This window comes from Prionailurus bengalensis, chromosome B3 (genome assembly GCF_016509475.1).
Source record: "Prionailurus bengalensis isolate Pbe53 chromosome B3, Fcat_Pben_1.1_paternal_pri, whole genome shotgun sequence".
NCBI lineage: Eukaryota > Metazoa > Chordata > Mammalia > Carnivora > Felidae > Prionailurus > Prionailurus bengalensis.
The window spans coordinates 74,840,334-74,859,488 of NC_057355.1; the positions used below are offsets into that span (position 1 = coordinate 74,840,334).

Here is a 19,155-nt window from a genome sequence, read left to right on the forward strand (position 1 = left end):
GGTACCATTGGGTCAGGAGGAAGGGAGTCTACAAAGTTTCCCCCAGGTAAGAAATTCTCCTGGGAAGGTGCAAAGGTGGAAACAGCACAGAATTTATGGGCATATTGCTTGGCAGAAGTTACAGTAAAAAGGCCGATAAAAAAATAAGACAACCAGATTTGGAAGTTTGTATCTGAAACAATAAACAAAAGTGAACCACTTGTAGGTTCTTTAGAACTAAATGCTATCAGAGAAAACACTTCCAGCAGATCAAATAGGAGAGGCATGAAGTAATGAAATTTTGATTTTGGGTGGTGACGGTGAAAACAACTTCAACTAATCTTTAAGACTTGAAGAACTGTATTAAAAGGGCAAACAGAAAATAAATTCTTCTTTTAATGATTTCAGATTTTCCAGGCTGGACAGCCCAGAAACGACAGAATCCTAAGGTCTCAATAAACGTTACAGGGAAACTGTTAGTAAGCTACCTGACAATCAGAGATGGGGGACCGGCAGAATCTACTACATAATTAGTACAGCCCACAGCAAGATGAAAGTGCGAGGTGCTTGTTCAAAAAGCAGGCATTTCAGTCGGCGAGAGCAGACCATTAAACCAAGCGTAGGGTCCAGTACAGAACGCACGCCCGTTAAGATGCCGGCTCTAGCGACCAGAAACGATAAGCTTGTATCTAGCGGTCTAGAGACCTAGAGGCGTCCTCGGGTCTGACCACACCCATTCCTGACCTCAGGGGCCCAGGGAGAGTTAACACTTATAAAAGAGCGCGGACTAGAGGCGCTGAAGTGCAGCTTGGACCCCGGACCTTTGCACTTGGCGCGGCGAGGACACTCGACTTCCAGCCTGGGAGAAGATCCCGAGACGTAGCACGTCCTGGCCTTGGACTCAGCCGCTTACTCATAAACCCGGAGGAAGGGTAGGAGGCGGCGCTCGTGCACTCGCGGGACTCCCAGAGCGGAGGCGGCACGCCGGGGACCTAGGGTCTAGGGAAGGTCTGCAAATCCCGGAGAGCCGAGAGGCTTCCAAAGGGAACAGACGGAACCGGAAAGGCCCCTAGAAACCCACGGGTGTGTTAGGGAGCGTCTGCAAAGACCGCGAAGGGAAGCCAGGAGTCATCTGAAAAGTTGCCAAAGCAACTAAAGGGTGGTCTAGAAAGGGTAGTCCCCACAAAACAAGGCTTCCGGAAGCTAAACCCGGAAGCGAGGGTGTGGAGGCCTAGATCCCCTTGTGTGACGTGATCACACCCCAAAGGCACCGGTCACCCCTTAGGGCCGGGCTGACTGAAGCTACAGCCAGCAAAATAAGGCTGGAGCCGGGTCGGGAGGAAGGCGAAAGGGAGGCCCTTAGAGATCGTCTGAAAATTGCGAAGGCAAAAGAACTTTAGGGGCCGACGGCAAATGGTATCCCTCGGTAAGACACCTCTAGGTAGCGAACCACCAATTTATTGCAAGCCCCGCCCCTCACCCATCAAGCCTAGTTCCGTTGTCTCCGAATCAGGAAGTAGCCTGTTCCCCACTACTCCTCCCAAGGAAGAGCGAACGCCCCACCTCGGTCGCGCGCTTTTCCTCCCCTCCCACCCTTCACGCACTTTCTCCCGCCCACCTGTCAATCACTGTGCTCAGCTGTCCAGTTGGCGGGCCAAGGGGGCGGGGCCGTCAGGGGCAACGCGTGACGTCTGCAGTCCTCCGGCCGGGAAGCCAGGAGATGCATGACGGAGGAGGCGCGTGACGGAGGAGCAGTTGGCCAACGCTGCGGCCGCAGTCGGTGTAAACAAGGCCTCGCGCCGCTGCGGGTCCTGCGACCGCTCCCGGCTGGTGGGTGGTTTCGCGCGCGGCAGCAACCGCCGGCTTCAGTGGGAGGGGCTTCTCGGCTTCTCCCTGCCTCCCCCACTTGGCGTACACACCCCCAGCACACCACGTGGGCGTGAGGCGAGGAAGGAAGGGGTGTTAGGCTGAATTCTAACTTCATTGGTTGTCGCTGCTGCCGGCTTTCGCAAAGAAGCGCTCTGATTGGTCGGTAAGGGGGGCGTCGGGGGTCTCAGAGCCTTAAGGCTTCTGATTGGTTACATGAGATAAGCTAATGAGGCGCTTTCTTCCGCGAGGGGTTTTGATTGGTCGGCCAGAGAGGTTACCTGGGAATTCACCCACCTACTCCCCCCAGGGACTTTGATAGGTGAGTTTGAGGTAGAAAACTGAGAAATTCCTCTTCAAAGGATTCTCATTGGTGAGCTAGGGTAGCTCCTTAGACTTCACTCTCTGATTTTTTTTTTTTTTTTTTTGCTTCACAGGATTGGGGAAGGTTTGTGGTCCTGAAGCCTTGGGAGTTGTCACAGGCTAAAGAGAAGGGATCTCAGTCCCTAGGAAGGGTCGCCCTCCTGGAGATAGCTACCGCTCTATCTCAGGAGACACTGGTGTTTCTAAAGCAGGCTTTGCTTTCATCAAACCCAAGGAGGTGACACGAGGAGTCCCTGCACAGGACCTAATGATGCTGTGATCAGAAGATGGGATCACGGAACAGCAGTAGCGCAGGAACTGGGTCCGGAGACCCCTCCGAGGGCTTGCCCCGAAGAGGGGCTAGCCTGCGTCGGAGTGAGGAAGAGGAAGAGGAGGATGAAGATGTGGATCTGGCCCAGGTACTGGCCTATCTCCTCCGCAGGTAACTTACCCTCTGATGTGTCCCCACCAGGGACCACCACAGTCCCTTGATCCCAACTCCAGGCAGTGAAGTTAAAGAGGATAGGGAATGGGATTAGCCCAGACCAGCTGTTCTGTTTGAGCTTCCCTTCTGGACATTCATGGCACTCATCTCAATACACAACAAGAGTAGTTCTTAATTAGGGAGAGTCACGAAGACAAACTCACTTCTGTGTTTGAGGGAACTGTTCAGGGGAGCCTCTCTAGCTGTTTCGACACAAATGTAAGCTATTTTCCAAGTAAGTAAAAAATAAAATGAAAATGGGGCCCTGATGGAAGAGGAGTGATGTGAGGGGTAAAGAGAAGAGCTGGGGAGGTGGGTGTTCAACTTCTGTGAAGTTATTGACATGTGATATGAGGCCATGTGGACTTACTTGAAAAACAAGTTTAAATTAACCTAACTCTAACCCTGTTCTTGAGGAAAGAATGCTTTGAGGAAATTGACCACCAGCACTTAACCAAAAAGGTTTGCCACTGGCTTTGTTGTTTAGCTGTAGCTCCTTGGGAAGAAGACAAGCCTGGGGATCCCTTTAGTTCTATTCTGGACTCCTCAGGCAAGAGGCTCAGAAGGAAATGCTCTTAGAACTTTTAGCTCTCTAGGAAGTCAGTTTAGTAGGTTTGTCAACATCCACGGAATGTTGCGGTTCTCCGCTCCTGCTGTAAGCATGAAGATTCGTTTCCTACTGTATCTTATAGGAGACTGAAAATTACAGCCAAGGTCTAGTCAGCCTCAAACTTCAAAACAGGGACAGTGTAGGGTTGGAGTAGTAGGTGGATAGCCACTCACTCTGAATTTGGTTGGTTTGGGCAAGGGATCCTCCCTTTTATCATGGGCATCTCTCCATAGAGGCCAAGTGAGGTTGGTGCAGGGAGGAGGTGCAGCAAATTTACAACTCATCCAGGCCCTCTCAGACTCGGAGGAAGAGCATGACAGTGCCTGGGATGGCCGTCTTGGGGACCGATACAACCCACCTGGTAAGAGGAAAGGCAGACTGAGACCCTAACATTGGAAGACTTTCATTAGAAAATCCTTTTTCTTTTCTTTTTCTTTTCTTTTCTTTTCTTTTTTTTTTTTTTTTTTTTTTGTAAGAACATATGTTAAACTGAAATAAGATGAGATAACTCAGGGAATGAGGGAGCCTTCACAGCTGTAGTATATTCGGCCACATTGAGTGGGCTGGAGCACAGTTCTGCGGCTGCAAAACCTAGGATGAAACTTCTCCTTGACACTCACAGTGGACGCAACTCCTGACACCCGGGAGCTGGAATGCAATGAGATCAAGACACAAGTGGAATTGGCCACAGGGCGGCTGGGGCTTAGACGGGCAGCCCGGGAGCACAGCTTTCCTCAAATGCTGCACCAGGTAGGCCTCTCAACCTCCACCCAGCCTGGCAGCAGGCCTCCTGAGGTAGCCAGAAGCTCTGTCTGCCCCAGAGAAGAGGGAAATAAACTTTCCAAGCAAGCCTCAAGTGCTGGAGCTGGAGACTTCTTAGCCAGTCTACGTCGGAGTTTGGTGGGACACACTAGTGTGTGTGGTGTCTATTTCTGTAGCGAGAGCAATCTCTTTGGAGGAGGGGGCTTGGTGTGGCTGCAGTGGCCCTCTGTTTGTGCTAGCAATATTCCCCAATCCCTTCCTTTAGAGAGAACGGGGCCTCTGCCACCGGGGAAGCTTCTCCCTTGGAGAACGGTCTCGAATGATGTCTCAGTGAGTATGGGGCTTGGTGGAGAGACTCTAAGGGCCAGATAGGTTTTATCCCCTAAACTTTGAAGGGACAGGTATAAAAGGATGGTCAGGGATATTAAAGTTAAATGGGGTCAAAGTTTGAGAGTAAACAAACTGGAAAAGCGTAGGAACTGAGAAGACAAACAAATGAATGTAAGAACAGGGATTATACCCCAGGCCAAAAGGGAAGTTCGCCCTCATACTCACACCCAGCTCTGTTAGGATTCTGCTAACCGGGATAATCCTCATCCTCAGCTCCCTTTACCTTCACTTTCCCTCTCCCTCCCCAGCTTCTTGCCCAACGATCTGGGTTTCACTGATACCTACTCTCAGAAAGCTTTCTGCGGCATCTACAGCAAAGATGGTCAGATCTTCATGTCTGCTTGCCAAGGTACCAGTCCCTGGTCCTACGAACTACCCTGAAACAAGGAATATACCCCCTGACTGAGGCTAGAAAGCCCCCGACTGAGGGAACGCTGACCCTGGGTTAGGATGCTTAGCCAGAACACATTCCCCATGATCAAGGGAAGATTCCACAGATGTACAGAGAAGGAGAGGTCAGATCTAGAGAGGATGCAAGAAGAGGGTTCCCTAATTCTGCCTGATCCCCACTTACCCAGACCAGACAATCCGACTGTATGACTGCCGGTATGGCCGCTTTCATAAATTCAAGAGCATCAAGGCCCGGGATGTAGGCTGGAGCGTACTGGACGTGGCCTTCACCCCTGATGGGAACCACTTCCTATATTCCAGCTGGTCTGATTACAGTGAGTATGCCCCAGACTTCTACTGGCTCTCCAGCCCAGGACCCGAGGTCTCCCGAATGCCCACGTCCATTGTGCCAGGACTTTATCCCTTCTCCTGGGAGGATCACTCCCAGGGTCTGACATCCTTGCCCTTTGTTCCATCTCCTGCCCAGCTTCACTTCCACCCTCCTTCCCCCAGCTCTGAAAGATTCTTGTCTCTCTTGCCTTTCTTAGTTCATATCTGCAACATCTACGGGGAGGGAGACACACACACTGCCCTGGATCTAAGGTACTGGCTTCCCTCCTTGGGCAGACTCATCAGAAACTTCTCAAGAGGAAGGCTCTCCAGGAGCAAACCTCCTGAACTGGAACTCCTGCTTAGAGGGAGAAAGTACACTGGTTGCAAGTGTCTCTGTGCGGATTCCTGGGAGGGAAGCGCCCATCCTTTTCAGCCAGAGGACCAGGGTAAAACAGATGGTTGCGGGATTATTTCCGCGTCCTCACTGAGGTGATCCACATTCTGGCACGCATTAGCCGGACTTCCTTTTCCCCTTAGAAGTGTGCCTTACAATCCTCGTCAGATTCTGTGCAGATCAACAAAGGCTGAGGGGAGTCTACTTAACCCAGTTCCTTCTATGCTCTTTTCAGGCCAGATGAGCGTCGCTTTGCTGTCTTTTCCATCGCTGTCTCCTCAGATGGACGGGAAGTGTTAGGAGGGTGAGTATTTGTAGGGGATGCACTCCTCAATTAACGAGGTAGGAGTTCTCCCAGAGACTGTACTGGACCCCACTATGGAGAAACAACCAGCCCTTCTCCAAGGTCAGGGTTTACAAGTTGCTTCACCTCTTGCTCACTGTTTCCCCAGCGTGAGATGGGACGTCTCAAACCTGCTTGCAAAAACACAGCTAACTTTTTTCCCACCTCCTGTGTAAGAAGAGACCAGGGCTTGCCCCTCAGCAGGACTTTGCAACAGGGACTCTCTAGAGCATACACAGCATAAGTCCTCTCAGTTCTGGCTCCAGGACCCTCTTTATCCCTTCCCTTTCAGGGCCAATGATGGCTGCCTATACGTCTTTGATCGAGAACAGAACCGGCGCACCCTTCAGGTAATGTCCTTGAAACTTAGAGCCTCTGCTTCCTGGTCTTTGGCCTATTAGAAGACCTAGAAAGAGGTCCTAGGTGTTCTGGCTTCCTTCTTCGCTAGATTGAGTCCCATGAGGATGATGTGAATGCAGTGGCCTTTGCTGACATAAGCTCCCAAATCCTGTTCTCTGGGGGTGATGATGCCATCTGCAAAGTGTGGGATCGACGCACCATGCGGGAGGATGACCCTAAGCCCGTGGGTGCACTGGCTGGACACCAGGACGGCATCACCTTCATTGACAGCAAGGTGGGCAGGGAAGCAGAACCGCACAGCCAGGTTACAGTTGTCAAAGTGGACTGGCATGGAAACTCACCAAGCTCCTTATTAGCTAAGGTTTGCAAGAGCTGGAGTTTAGGGAAGGGACTTAAGCCAAGAAACATGAGCTCCATCTGTATTCACCAGTCCTCAAGGAGCAGGGCAGGGCTTTCTGTGGAAGGAAAGAAGACAGTTAATCCAGGATAGAATAGGAGGCCCAGCCAGTCCCTGGGCAAAGAAGGGGAAAGCTAGCCAGGGGGTCGGGTCTGTGGTAGAATACCAATGGTGAGCTCACCTGGATGAAGAAAGAGGCAAGCTAAGTCAAAGGACTGACATTCTTCCCCCTCACCTGGAGAAGCAGAGCTGGACTGACAGACCCCGATATTTGCAAACTCTGATACCTTGTTCCCCATCTGGGGATTCACAGGGTGATGCCCGGTATCTCATCTCCAACTCCAAAGACCAGACCATCAAGCTCTGGGATATCCGACGCTTTTCTAGTCGGGAAGGTATGGAAGCCTCACGGCAGGCTGCCACACAGCAAAACTGGGACTACCGCTGGCAGCAGGTACCCAAAAAAGGTGAGAGTGGAAGGTAGAACCTGAGATCTGGAGAATAAAGAGTCAGGGGTGGTAGTTAAAATAATTAACCCCTGGTAAGGCCTGGCATGGGCACAGTGGATGTGACCGTAGCCTGGGTCCCTCCCCCCAACTCCCTCTTGCTAGGCATGAAGTCTTTGCTGAACTCTGGGGAGAGTTGGGGTTCCCGGGGCTGGGGCTCACTCAGAAACAACCAATACAAAAAGTATTTCAGTATCTTCACAACCAGCATGCTGAGCCATATTGGTGAACATTAGGTGGGGAAGGAGCCACCAGTCGGAGTCTGGAAAGGCAGTCATCTGTAAGCATCAGTCTTTGCTGAGGACTGATGATACAGGAGAATCCAGACTCCCTAACCTAGGGCTCTCCATGCATCCCTACCCAGCCTGGCGGAAACTGAAACTCCCAGGAGACAGCTCCTTGATGACCTACCGGGGCCATGGGGTGCTGCATACCCTTATCCGTTGCCGATTCTCCCCCACCCATAGCACCGGCCAGCAGTTCATCTACAGTGGCTGCTCTACTGGCAAAGTTGTCGGTAAGGATTGTGTCAGAAGAGGGGGCCTTGGGAAAGGTAGGAATATTTCTCTGGCATTTCACCTGTTACCAGTAACCACCTTAAATGTCTTGATGGTGACTATAAGTGAGATTTAATTCAGTTTGGAGCAGGTTAGGTTTAGGGAAGTAGAAAACATTGTATTCACTAGCACTTTTTTTTTTTTTTTTAAGAGAGAGTACAAGTGTGGAAGGGGCAGAGGGAGAGGGAGAAAGAGAATCTCCAGCAGGCTCCACACCCAGCGTGAGCCAGACGCAGGCTCAATCCCATGACCCTGGAATCATGACGTGAGCCGAAATCAAAAGTCAGACGCTTAACCGACTGAGCCACCCAGACACCCTAACATGTTAAATTAGGAAAAGGAACATAGGGGCATCTGAGTGGCTTAGTCATTTAAGCGTCTGACTTTCGATTTCGGCTCACGTCATGATCTCATGGTTCGTGAGTTCGAGCCCCACATCAGGCTCTGTGCTGACAGCTCGGAGCCTCGAGCCTGCTTCAGCTTCTGTGTCTCCCTCTCTCTCTACCCCTGCCCACTCACCTTCTGTTTCTCTCAAAACAAATAAACATTAAAAGAAGGAACATAGATTTCTATTTAGTAAATATAATAATAGATTGCCAAAAATATACTTAGTTCTATTTTTTAGCCTGTCAAGGAAAGAAAGAGATTGCAGATGAAAAGCTGGGCGGGGGGGGCGGAAATGGAGGGCAGGGACAAATAGGATGACACAAGAAGACAAGTTCATAGTAAAGGACATGCAGGCATTAAAGCAGAAAGTGTGCAGAAAGACACAAATACATGTACAGCTATGAGGAGCCTAAGACAGTGCCATACCTAGGGAGGCACTCAGGGGCCCACTCAGAAAGGAAGATGCACCCCTGTCAAGAAGACTCCAAAAGACTCGGGTGTCTGTGCAGATAGCCCATTGTTCACTTTTGTTGTGCCTTCCATATCTTATGGGTTTCATAGAAAATTGTTGTAAAGAGCTTTAAAGCCACATTACATTTTCTTAACTTTTGACCCTGTGAAGTTTAGGTAAGGGCCAGGGAGAGGTATCCAAGCTCTGCCAGACCACACACTCAAGCCGAGGTAGGGAAAAGAAAGAGAAATTACATCATCCTCTGGTGTGGGCTTTGCTCCCTGCGAAAGTGGGGAAATTGCCCTAGAGGTAAGCAGTACAGTTCAGGAACTGTGAGGGGTATTTAGAAGGTACTCTGGCAGCCCCGTCTCCACTCTGACCTTCCCTGGACAGTGTACGACCTCCTCAGCGGCCACATCGTGAAGAAGCTGACCAACCACAAGGCCTGCGTGCGTGACGTCAGCTGGCACCCCTTTGAGGAAAAGATTGTCAGCAGTTCGGTGAGGTGGCAGGGGTTGGGGGGCCAGTGGATGTCTGGGACTTGGACCTAGGCAGGGCAGCACCCCCTGACTACTTGCCACCTTCTGCCCTGCAGTGGGATGGGAACCTGCGTCTCTGGCAGTACCGCCAGGCCGAGTACTTCCAGGACGACATGCCAGAATCTGAGGAGCCCCTCAGCGCCCCTGCCCCAGTGCCCCACCCCTCTGCAGCCTTTTCCTCACCCCAGTAGACCTGATCTCCAGCCCCATACACCGGTGAGCCTCTTACAAGCTCTCTGCCTCCTCCCTTCCGGGAGATCTGTGGGGGAATCCCTGGCATTGGATGGGGAGGAGCACAAGCCCAGGCTTTGGGGCCCTAGCTGAGCCCTAGAAGGGCCTCCCCAAGGGGCAGAGTAACTCTGTCTCCTCGTGTTCTCACACCCAGTGGCTTGGGTGTCTATCTCTGGCCAGGGTTTGGCAGGACTGCCATTATCTGGGGTGTGGCCTTTGTCAGCAGGAGAACTGTCCTGAGTGTTTTTAATCATGTTTGGATGTTAAGTGTTAGCTCCTAGAATAGATGCCCGGGGCCAGGTCTGAACTGAGCTGTCAGCCAGACCCTTCCCTGGCCTTCATGTTGAGGATTAGACTGGCCAATCCGAGGGCCAGGCATCCTGGCCCTTCTTTCAGAGGTCCTGAAGGCTAGAGCTCTAGCCATTTAGGGGAGGGTGGGATGAGTAAGGCATATCATTAGCACCCTCCTGGGTGGGAATTAGATCTTCTCTCTCTATGTCTGGGTCTTTGGGGTGGGACAGGTTGTGGTGTGAGAGGCTCCATGTGGCCCCACACAGGGCAGGCCCTCCCTTCCCAGACTTCCATCATGCTGGAGGCCAGCAGCTTCAAGGAGGGATGTTGAAGTAGGACTCCTTCGTCCTCTCACTGGCTTTGGCTCCCTCAATAAATTCTCTGTGGGAACCTGGCTCAGTGTCTGTCTCTGTCTCATTCTTTTTCCTGTCTAAGGCCTTTTATCCTCTCACTTCAAGAAAGTAGTATCCACAAAGCCTTCAGATATGCTTCTCTGTGGGAGAAAACACCCCTTTGATGCCCCAAGATGAAGAGAAATGCCAAAATCATTTGTTAACTGTGCTCTGCAACAGGCAACTCCCTCACCGAACTCAGAAACTTCCAGCAAGTAGAAATTGAGATAGCAGGAAGTAAGTGCATTTTAGATTAGAACCTGGAACACCCACATCAGCTTTGTTCTGGGGCTGGCCTTGGAGCTGGTCCGGTCTATGAGAAGTAGCTCAGAGCCAGAGAGAACTGGATGGGCACTGATGCCAGGCCCCATCTGGGTGCTTCACACCGAGGACCTCATCCACCCTCACAGCCACCCTTTGTACAGGTGAGGAAATGGCAATGTGAAGAGGTCAGGCAACATGCCCCAGATATAATAGATTGCCAAAAATATCTTTTGGGTGGGACACAGCACACCCATGGTTTATGGTCAGAAGGAGAGTTGGTTAGGGTCCACACCCAGCTCTGATCTACCTTTCTTTGTGATATTTCATTATCCCTAATGCAATTTGCAAACCAGCATACACAACTCCAAGTGTTCTCAAAGACACAGCAAGGGGTAAAAGGGATCCGTCTTTCACAGCAAAACAGGTAGTTTTAAAAGAGTAGATTCTCCAGCTGCTCGGCCCACATGTGATCTCTTTCCTCTGACTGATCTGCCTAATGTGAAACTGTCATGCCTGTCTCCCTTCCTACTGGCCCTCCTCATTCCCCTTCTGTCACTTCACCCCAGAGATGCCACCCGTCTCACGCAGAACCTGTATTATCTCCAGAGCGCCAAAACTGAGAAGCAAATTACAATTTTTAATATCCTCAAAGGCTCCTTTAATCAAGGCCTCAAGGACCATCCATTCTTCTTATCAAGAGATGAATTTCCAGGGCGCCTGGGTGGCTCAGTCAGTTAAGCATCTGACTTCGGCTCAGGTCATGATCTCATGGTTCATGGGTTCGAGCCCTGTGTCAGGCTCTGTGCTGACAGCTGAGAGCCTGGAACCTGCTTCAGATTCTGTGTCTCCCTCTCTCTCTGCCACTTTCCTACTTGTGCTCCATCCACCTCTCTCTCTCTCTCCCCCTCTCTCTCTCTCTCAAAAATAAACATTAACATTTTTTTAAGAAAAAGAGATGAATTTCCAATACAATTTTAGCTTATTATCAGAAATATGTGAAATCTGACTGATGATTGGATAAAGAAGAGGTATACATATATATACAATGGAATATTACTTGGCGATCAGAAATAATGAAGTCTTGCCATTTGTAATGATGTGGATGGAACTAGAGTGTATTATGCTAAGTGAAATAAATTGGTCAGAGAAAGAAAGACAAATATATGGTTTCACTCATATGTGGAATTTAAGAAACAAAACATGAACATAGGGGAAGGGGTGGGGAGAGAAGAGAGGGAAACCACAAGAGGCTCTTAATGATAGAGAACAAACTATGGATTGATGGAGGTGGGTGGGAGATGGGCTAGATGGGTAATGGGTACTAAGGAGGGCACTTGTTGGGATGAGGACTGGGTGTTGCATGGAAGTGACAAATCACCAAATTCTCCTGAAACCAATATTGCACTGTATGTTAACTAACTAAAAAAAATTTTTAAAAAAAATTTTTTTTAATGTTTATTTATTTTTGAGACAGAGAGAGACAGAGCATGATCAGGGGACGGGCAGAGAGAGAGGGAGACGCAGAATCCAAAGCAGGCTCCAGGCTCTGAGCTGTCAGCACAGAGCCTGACGTGGGGCTCAAACTCACGAACCGTGAGATCATGACCTGAGCCAAAGTCGGACGCTTAACCGACCAAGCCACCCAGGCACCCCTAAAAAAAATTTTTTTAACTAAAGTTTAAATTAAAAAAAAACCAAAGCTACAAAAAAAAAGTGAAATCTTTGCTGTACTAATTATACATTTTATATTACTAACAATTATTATGAAAACTTTATCCAGAAGAAAACGTTTTAATTTCAGGGCTTATGAACACAAGAAATATTTAAAAATTAACTTTCAGGGCACCTGGGTGGCTCAGTCGATTAAGTGTCTCACTCGATTTTGGCTCAGGTCATGATCTCACAGTTCATGGGATTGAGCCTCACGTTGGGCTCTACATTGGCAGCACAGAGGCTGCTTGGGATTCTCTCTCTCTCTCTCTCTCTCTCTCAAAATAACTTAAAAAAAATTAAAATTAAGCTTCAAGTTACAGACTTTTTTTGGCAGAGACATGTGATCAATAAAAGACTTTCAGAGGGCGACTGGATGACTGAGTCGGTTGAGCATCTGACCTTGGCTCAGGTCATGATCTCACATTTCATGGGATTGAGCCTCACGTTGGGCTCTGCATTGGCAGCACAGAGGCTGCTTGGGATTCTCTCTCTCTCTCTCTCTCTCTCTCTCTCTCTCTCTCTCTCTCTCAAAATAACTTAAAAAAATTAAAATTAAGCTTCAAGTTACAGACTTTTTTGGCAGAGACATGTGATCAATAAAAGACTTTCAGAGGGCGACTGGATGACTGAGTCGGTTGAGCATCTGACCTTGGCTCAGGTCATGATCTCACAGCTCGTGAGTTCGAGCCCCGTGTCCAGCTCTGTGCTGACAGCTTGGAGCCTGGAGCCTGCTTCGGATTCTGTGTCTCCCTCTCTCTCAATGTGAAACTATCTCGCATTCTGTCTCTCTCTCTCTCTCAAAAATAAACATTAAAAAAATTAATAAAAAATAAAGAACTTTCAGGCACAAAAACATTAGGATAAATTCTGTAGGGGAAGTCTAATAGAAATATAATTTCTGACTATTAAGATCTTGTCATGTGTTTTTTAAGTGGATAATGGTAAGATATAGAGTCACTGTAGGGTTTCTATTCCATTGGGTATATTTAAAAGAGTGATCTATAGACAATGTGTTGGAAATTATGTTCTGTGCAACTATTTAAAATTACAATGGGGGCGCCTGGGTGGCTCAGTCGGTTAAGCGTCCGACTTCGGCTCAGGTCATGATCTCACGGTCCATGAGTTCAAGCCCCGCGTTGGGCTCTGTGCTGACAGCTCGGAGCCTGGAGCCTGCTTCGGATTCTGTGTCTCCCTCTCTCTCTGACCCTCCCCCGTTCATGCTCTGTCTCTCTCTGTCTCAAAAATAAATAAAACATTAAAAAAAATTTTTTTAATGACAATGAAAAATTTTTTGTCAACTTAAAAATGTGTGAGAGGTTCTATAGGTCTTCACGTTGGGGTCCATAAACAGGAACTATGTCGAGGTATGGCTTTAGGATCTGGAAGGAATCAGATTGATTAGTCAATGTTGATCAGTTTATGAATGAGGGCACGGAGGACCAAGGAAGGTTAGTTGATTTTCCCAAAGTCACACAGTTCAGAACCCAGGGGTACTTGCTTGCTCATTCTTTTCACTACTTCATGGGCCTCCACTGTGCTCTGAAAACCCACCACAGTTTTGTGGAATGAGGAAGGCAGACAAAAAAAGTATCCCAGAACAGTTACTGAATAAGAGGGATATCCCTTGGTTAGGTTGGTCTCCTCCTTGTGGTTCTAGCCCCAGGGGTCAGGCTGGGAGGCCAGTTGTGGGGCTTAGGACCCAGGGTAACTGGTAGGTGGACACAACCTAAGGTTTTGATGGACTCCAAGCTGGGGATTTTTGTAGGGTCTCCACTCTCACCCCCATCACATGGTACTAAGCCTAATCTTTGGGGTTCTGAAAGTCCAACCGGGGCTGCCACCATCTCTCATATAGTACACCTTTCATCAGACATTTCAATTTCATGTGTTGGCCATCATAATAAACACCAAGGAATGGGGGGTGCCTGGGTGGCTCAGTCCATCAAGTGCCAGACTCTTGGTTTTGGCTCAGGTCATCTCTCAGCTACATGGGTCTGAGCCCTGCATCCAGCTCTGCACTGGCAGTGCAGAAACTGCATGGGATTCCCCCTCTCCTTCTCTCTGCCCCTCCCCACTCATGCTGTCTCTCTCTCAAAATAAATAAACTTCAAGATTCTCTCTCCCTCTGCCCCTCTCCCCCCGCTCACAGTCTCTGTAAAATTAAAAAAAAAAAAATGTGGGTCTGTTTCATCAGTGGGATCTAGCCCCTCTCCTGAATCAGGATGCATGAGATGTCTGTGCACGGCACGGTGTCCAACTCAGGCAGAGGAGGCACATCAGCAGGGGTATCCACTTAGGTGCACCGTGACCCAAGGGGCTTGACCCAGACCCAGCCCCTGTCTGGTGTGAGGAGCTCTGAGGGGCTAGTTTGGCCCTACATAAACCATGGTGGTTATGCAATGCACCAGACATCAGATCTAAGGTGAGACCATTCTTTGTAGGGGGTTTTTTGTTTGTTTTTTAGTTTAAAAAAAAAAAAAAAACTTTATCATTTTGAGAGAGAGAGAGATCACGCAAGCTAAGCCAGAGCTAGATGGAGGGCTTGATCCCACAACCCTGGGATCATGACTGAACCACAATCAGGAGTCAGACGCTCAACCGACTGAGCCACCAGGGTGCCCCCAGACACAGATATTTTTAATGATTTCCAAAATTTAGTTAATCTGAATCTTCATGACCCCTGATTTCCCTGTGGAGCAAACAAAGTAAGTTTGGGGTGGGGTGGGGGTGACTGGCTGATCAAACAAAGACAGGCAGACCCAGGCAGACTGTGGACAAAGACAACACTGAACAGTAGACCTTACCCTCCAACAAGAACTAGAACAGGGTTGGAGCTGGGGACACAGACCTAGAGAGTCAAGGGGACACAGGGCTAACAGGAAAGGACACAGGCCACTGTCAGGACACACATCTAAGGCTAGGACCCTGCTGACGTGGCAGCCCTCCGCCCTGGCCCCTTGCTGCCCCCCGCCCCTCTCCCCCGCCTGCCAGCTGCCAACAGGGCTCTGCCCTGTGTCTGCCACACCTGTCACTGCCTGTCCTTGTCCAGGGGGGGCCCCATCAGCCCCTCCTCAGCTGCCCAGCAGAGCAAGCAGTTAGTGGGGAGGGGAGGGAACATGGAGCGGGGGCCGGTGGTGGGGGCAGGGCTGGGGGCCGGGGCCCGAATCCGGGCACTGCTGGGCTGCCTGGTCAAGGTGCTGCTCTGGGTGGCCTCTGCCTTGCTGTACTTTGGAAGTGAACAGGCTGCCCGGCTCCTGGGCAGCCCCTGCTTACGGCGCCTCTACCATGCCTGGTTGGCAGCAGTGGTCATCTTTGGGCCCCTTCTGCAGTTCCATGTCAACCCTCGGACTATCTTCGCCAGCCACGGCAACTTCTTCAACATGTGAGTCCACTTGAGGCTGTGGGCGCCGGCTCCCTGTGCTCTGAGATCCCAGCTCCCTCCTCCAGGCTTCTGTCCTCCTGCCAGTCTGGACACTAAAAATAGGCTAGGAGGTTGAGGAGAAATTGGGAGGAGGGGGAGGGGAACAGAGTTGTGGGGTACAGGGGAAATCAGGAGCAGGGCTGAAGAGGAAATATGGGTCCTAGAAGGCTGAATGGGCCTCTAAGGAGATGGCAAAGTTTAAGTGAATGGGGGTGGGTAGGGGGAGGAAATGGAACCAGAGATGATATGCAGGACTGGGAACAGCAGTGATGGGAACACAGATGGGGTGGGAGATGGGGCTTGAGGGGTCCCAATAGCCTCCCTTCTCCTGTGCCCACAGAAAGTTTGTGAATTCGGCATGGGGCTGGACGTGCACCTTCCTGGGGGGCTTCGTGTTGCTGGTGGTGTTCCTGGCTACCCGGCGCGTGGCGGTGACTGCCCGGCACCTGAGCCGGCTGGTGGTGGGGGCCGCAGTGTGGCGGGGGGCCGGCAGGGCCTTCCTGCTCATCGAGGACCTGACTGGTTCCTGCTTCGAGCCTCTGCCCCAAGGCCTGCTGCTGCACGAGCTTCCCGACCGCCGCAGCTGCCTGGCAGCCGGCCACCAGTGGCGGGGCTACACGGTCTCCTCCCACACCTTCCTGCTCACCTTCTGCTGTCTGCTCATGGCTGAGGAAGCCGCTGTGTTCGCCAAGTACCTGGCCCATGGGCTGCCAGCCGGGGCGCCCCTACGCCTAGTCTTCCTGCTCAACGTGCTGCTGCTGGGCCTCTGGAACTTCTTGCTGCTCTGTACCGTCATCTATTTCCACCAGTATACTCACAAGGTGGTGGGTGCTGCAGTGGGGACCTTTGCCTGGTACCTCACCTATGGCAGCTGGTATCATCAGCCCTGGTCTCCAGGGAGCCCGGGCCACGGGCTCTTCCCTCGGCCCCACTCCAGCCGCAAGCATAACTGAAAGAAATAAAGGCAAATCAGGCCTAGGTCTGGCTCTTCTCATCATTTGGTTGGGGGGACTCAGAAACGGTGGGAAGGATAAGAAAAGAATCAGGCAGTCTCGCGTTCCTCAACCATTCCTTGCTGTTATGTACTTTGAATATCCTTCCTTATGCTTGATCTCCATCCCTCCTGCTGTCCTTTTAGTCTCCCAGTCCTTGCAGATTTCAAGCTACATGGAGGGTTTTGCTGTCAAGGAATGGTGATGTTAGAGCAGGTAAAAGTGCCCTTAGGTATGGGCAGCACTCCTGCTGGGCAGGTGCTTCATCTCTAGCCTGGCTGATTTGTTTTTCCTGCCTCCTGCACTGAATCCCACCCTCCGCCTTCCTCAGAGGCCTATCTGGGCACATTTATTTAACAGGTATTTATTGACCCAAGCGGAGTTCCATGCCTTATGAATGAGACAAGGTTTCTGGAGGACCTAGGTGGCTTGGTCAGTTAAGCATCCTACTTGACTTCAGCTCGGGTCATGATCTCACAGTTTGTGAGATGGAGCCCTGAGTCGGGCTCTGCACTGACAACACAGAGCCTGCTTGGGATTCTCTCTCTCTCCCTCTCTCTGCCCCTCCCCTGCTCACATTCTCTCTCTCTCAAAATAAATAGACATTTAAAAATAATAATTATACGGGGCGCCTGGGTGGCGCAGTCGGTTAAGCGTCCGACTTCAGCCAGGTCATGATCTCGCAGTCCGCGAGTTCGAGCCCCGCGTCAGGCTCTGGGCTGATGGCTCGGAGCCTGGAGCCTGTTTCCGATTCTGTGTCTCCCTCTCTCTCTGCCCCTCCCCCGTTCATGCTTTGTCTCTCTTTGTCCCAAAAATAAATAAATGTTGAAAAAAAAAATTTAAAAATAATAATTATAAATCAAAAGCAAAAAAAAAAAAAAGACAAGGTTTCTGCTCTTTGGAGGCTTATGGGTTAATGGGGGAGGCAGATGATAAACTCACAAATAATAGCAAATGCTTCTATTGTGCTTACTATGTGCCAGGCACAGTTCTAAGTGTTTCTAAGTTCTTCATATAAATTAAGACATTTAGCCCTCATAACAACACCAACACTATCAGGTAGGTTTGGTGGTATTCCTACTGTACAGTTGTGAAAACTGAGATACAGAGGTTAAGTAACTTGTTCACAGCTAGTAAATATCAAAGTCAGGATTATAAACCCACACGATGTGGGTCCATTGTCTGTGCTCTAAACTGAGGACCAGCAACTACAGCCCTCCTGTGCCCAGTTTTTGTATGGCCTGAGAGTTAAGACAAGTTTTTACATTAAAAAATTTTTTTTATTTAGTTTATTTTTGAGAGAGAGAGATTGAACACAAGCGAGGAAGGGGTGGAGATAGAGGAGACACAGCATCCAAAGCAGGCTCCAGGCTCTGAGCTGTCAGCACAGAGCCCGACGCGGGGCTCAAACTCACAAACCCTGAGATATGATCTGAGCTGAAGTCTGACGCTTAACCAGCTGAGCCACCCAGGCGCCCAGATTTTTAAGTTTTTAATGATTGAAAAAAAGAATATTCCATGATATGAGAAAATTACACAGAATTCAAAGTCCATTGTCCATAGATAGTTGTATTGGAACCTAGACATACTAATTCATTTAGGTATTCATTCATTCATACCTGCTGCAATGGCAGAGTTGAGTCGTTACTACAGACACCATTGACCCACAAAGCCTAAATTATTTACTATCTGGCTTTTTACAGAAAAAGTTTGCCAACTCCTGGTCTAAACCACACTATCCGTGGAGCACCTGGGTGACTGAGTCAGTTAAACATCCAACTTCGACTCAGATCACGATCTCGCCGTTGGTCAGAGTCCTGTGTCAGGCTCTGTGCTGACAGCTCAGAGCCTGAGCCTGCTTCAGATTCTGTGCCTCCCTCTCTCTCTCTGCCCCTCCCCTGCTTGCTCTCTTTCTCTCTCTCTCTTTCAAAAATAAACATTAAAAAAAAAAATCTCTTAAACCACCACTATCCTCAAAAAAATAAATAAACTGGCCAATATCAGAGAGCTAAGTGCTATGAATGTACTAAAACAGGCTGGTTTGTAATAAAGACTTACTGGAGAGAGTTCCCTCTGGAGAGGTGACATTTGAACTGAGAACCTAAGGCAGGGAAAGGGTGTGTCAAGCAAAGGGATTATAGTAAGGGCAAAGGCCCTGAGGTAGGAATGAACACCAGACAGATTTAAGCAACAATGGAAGGCCCAGGTATTTGCAAGGGAAAAGCAATGGAAAGTGAAGTTGAAAAACAGGTGACTGGCAGGCCAGGCAAGCCTTATGAGCCAGGAAAGCCCTTTAGATTTCATTCTAAGGTCAACAGGAAGCTGAGAAAGGGCTTTAAGCCAAGAGAGGGGTCTCATGCCACTGCTGTGCGGAGAGTATCGAGGGGTGTAGTCCACAACAACAGCCAGGAGAGAGTTGACCGGGGCCTGGGTTGGAGTGGTGACAGTGTCTTATGTCACCGCATGGGCCAGCAGATGCCCATGGAGCCAGGGCTATGTAGGGAGGCCAGAAAAGACGAAACAGCGCCAGATAAGGCTTATCACGGTCCCAGCAGAGCAGGAGCAGAAGAGAACCAGCGGAACGCAGAGGCAGGGAAATGGGAGGCGGGCACTGGCCTTGGCCGGCCTATGGGCTCCGGGAGGCGGGGAGGCGGGCCCGCGGTACGTGGGGACGGGAGGAGTTGAAAAAAAGCGGGGGGCGGGGCGGTGGCAGTAGGCTTCGAGTCCAAAGGCGGGAAGC

At 50.0% G+C, this 19,155-nt stretch overlaps 3 protein-coding genes across 10 annotated transcripts in view; 2 read left to right on the top strand and 1 right to left on the bottom strand.

Moving 5' to 3' along the window:
- NRL (neural retina leucine zipper) overlaps positions 1-1,697 on the bottom strand; it is a 29,847-nt gene extending 28,150 nt beyond the window's left edge. Inside the window, exon 1 of the mRNA XM_043555867.1 lies at positions 1,598-1,697. The gene's annotated coding sequence lies outside the window, so the exon portion shown is untranslated. The remainder of the gene's footprint in view (positions 1-1,597) is intronic.
- DCAF11 (DDB1 and CUL4 associated factor 11) lies at positions 777-10,027 on the top strand. 8 transcript variants are annotated; one of them, XM_043555859.1, is made up of 15 exons: positions 777-911; positions 2,283-2,650; positions 3,536-3,663; positions 3,925-4,052; positions 4,330-4,394; positions 4,703-4,803; positions 5,033-5,179; positions 5,393-5,447; positions 5,807-5,875; positions 6,207-6,264; positions 6,363-6,548; positions 6,985-7,138; positions 7,542-7,694; positions 8,966-9,072; positions 9,168-10,027. In XM_043555859.1, exons 2-15 carry the CDS (start codon positions 2,496-2,498, stop codon positions 9,300-9,302), a joined length of 1,641 nt encoding a protein of 546 aa, XP_043411794.1. In that variant the 5' UTR covers positions 777-911; positions 2,283-2,495; the 3' UTR covers positions 9,303-10,027. The 8 variants fall into 8 exon arrangements, 7 of the variants coding, with proteins under 7 accessions (XP_043411794.1, XP_043411795.1, XP_043411797.1 ...); XM_043555860.1 differs by lacking the exon at positions 777-911 and adding an exon at positions 1,697-1,809; XM_043555862.1 differs by lacking the exon at positions 777-911 and adding an exon at positions 1,697-1,809 and having other exon boundaries at positions 2,444-2,650.
- A 5,076-nt stretch (positions 10,028-15,103) lies between these two features.
- FITM1 (fat storage inducing transmembrane protein 1) lies at positions 15,104-16,401 on the top strand. The gene is made up of 2 exons (XM_043555869.1): positions 15,104-15,384; positions 15,764-16,401. Exons 1-2 carry the CDS (start codon positions 15,119-15,121, stop codon positions 16,374-16,376), a joined length of 879 nt encoding a protein of 292 aa, XP_043411804.1. The 5' UTR covers positions 15,104-15,118; the 3' UTR covers positions 16,377-16,401.
- Positions 16,402-19,155: the final 2,754 nt, after the last annotated feature.

Excerpts from the sequence above, each read along its gene's own strand:
- DCAF11 (XM_043555858.1), top strand. The coding sequence starts at position 1,704 with ATGACGGAGGAGGCGCGTGACGGAGGAGCAGTTGGCCAACGCTGCGGC. Across the intron at positions 6,265-6,362 it reads AGAACCGGCGCACCCTTCAG|ATTGAGTCCCATGAGGATGA; the intron begins GTAATGTCCTTG and ends CTTCTTCGCTAG. Across the intron at positions 7,695-8,965 it reads CTCTACTGGCAAAGTTGTCG|TGTACGACCTCCTCAGCGGC; the intron begins GTAAGGATTGTG and ends TTCCCTGGACAG.
- FITM1 (XM_043555869.1), top strand. The coding sequence starts at position 15,119 with ATGGAGCGGGGGCCGGTGGTGGGGGCAGGGCTGGGGGCCGGGGCCCGA. Across the intron at positions 15,385-15,763 it reads CACGGCAACTTCTTCAACAT|AAAGTTTGTGAATTCGGCAT; the intron begins GTGAGTCCACTT and ends CTGTGCCCACAG.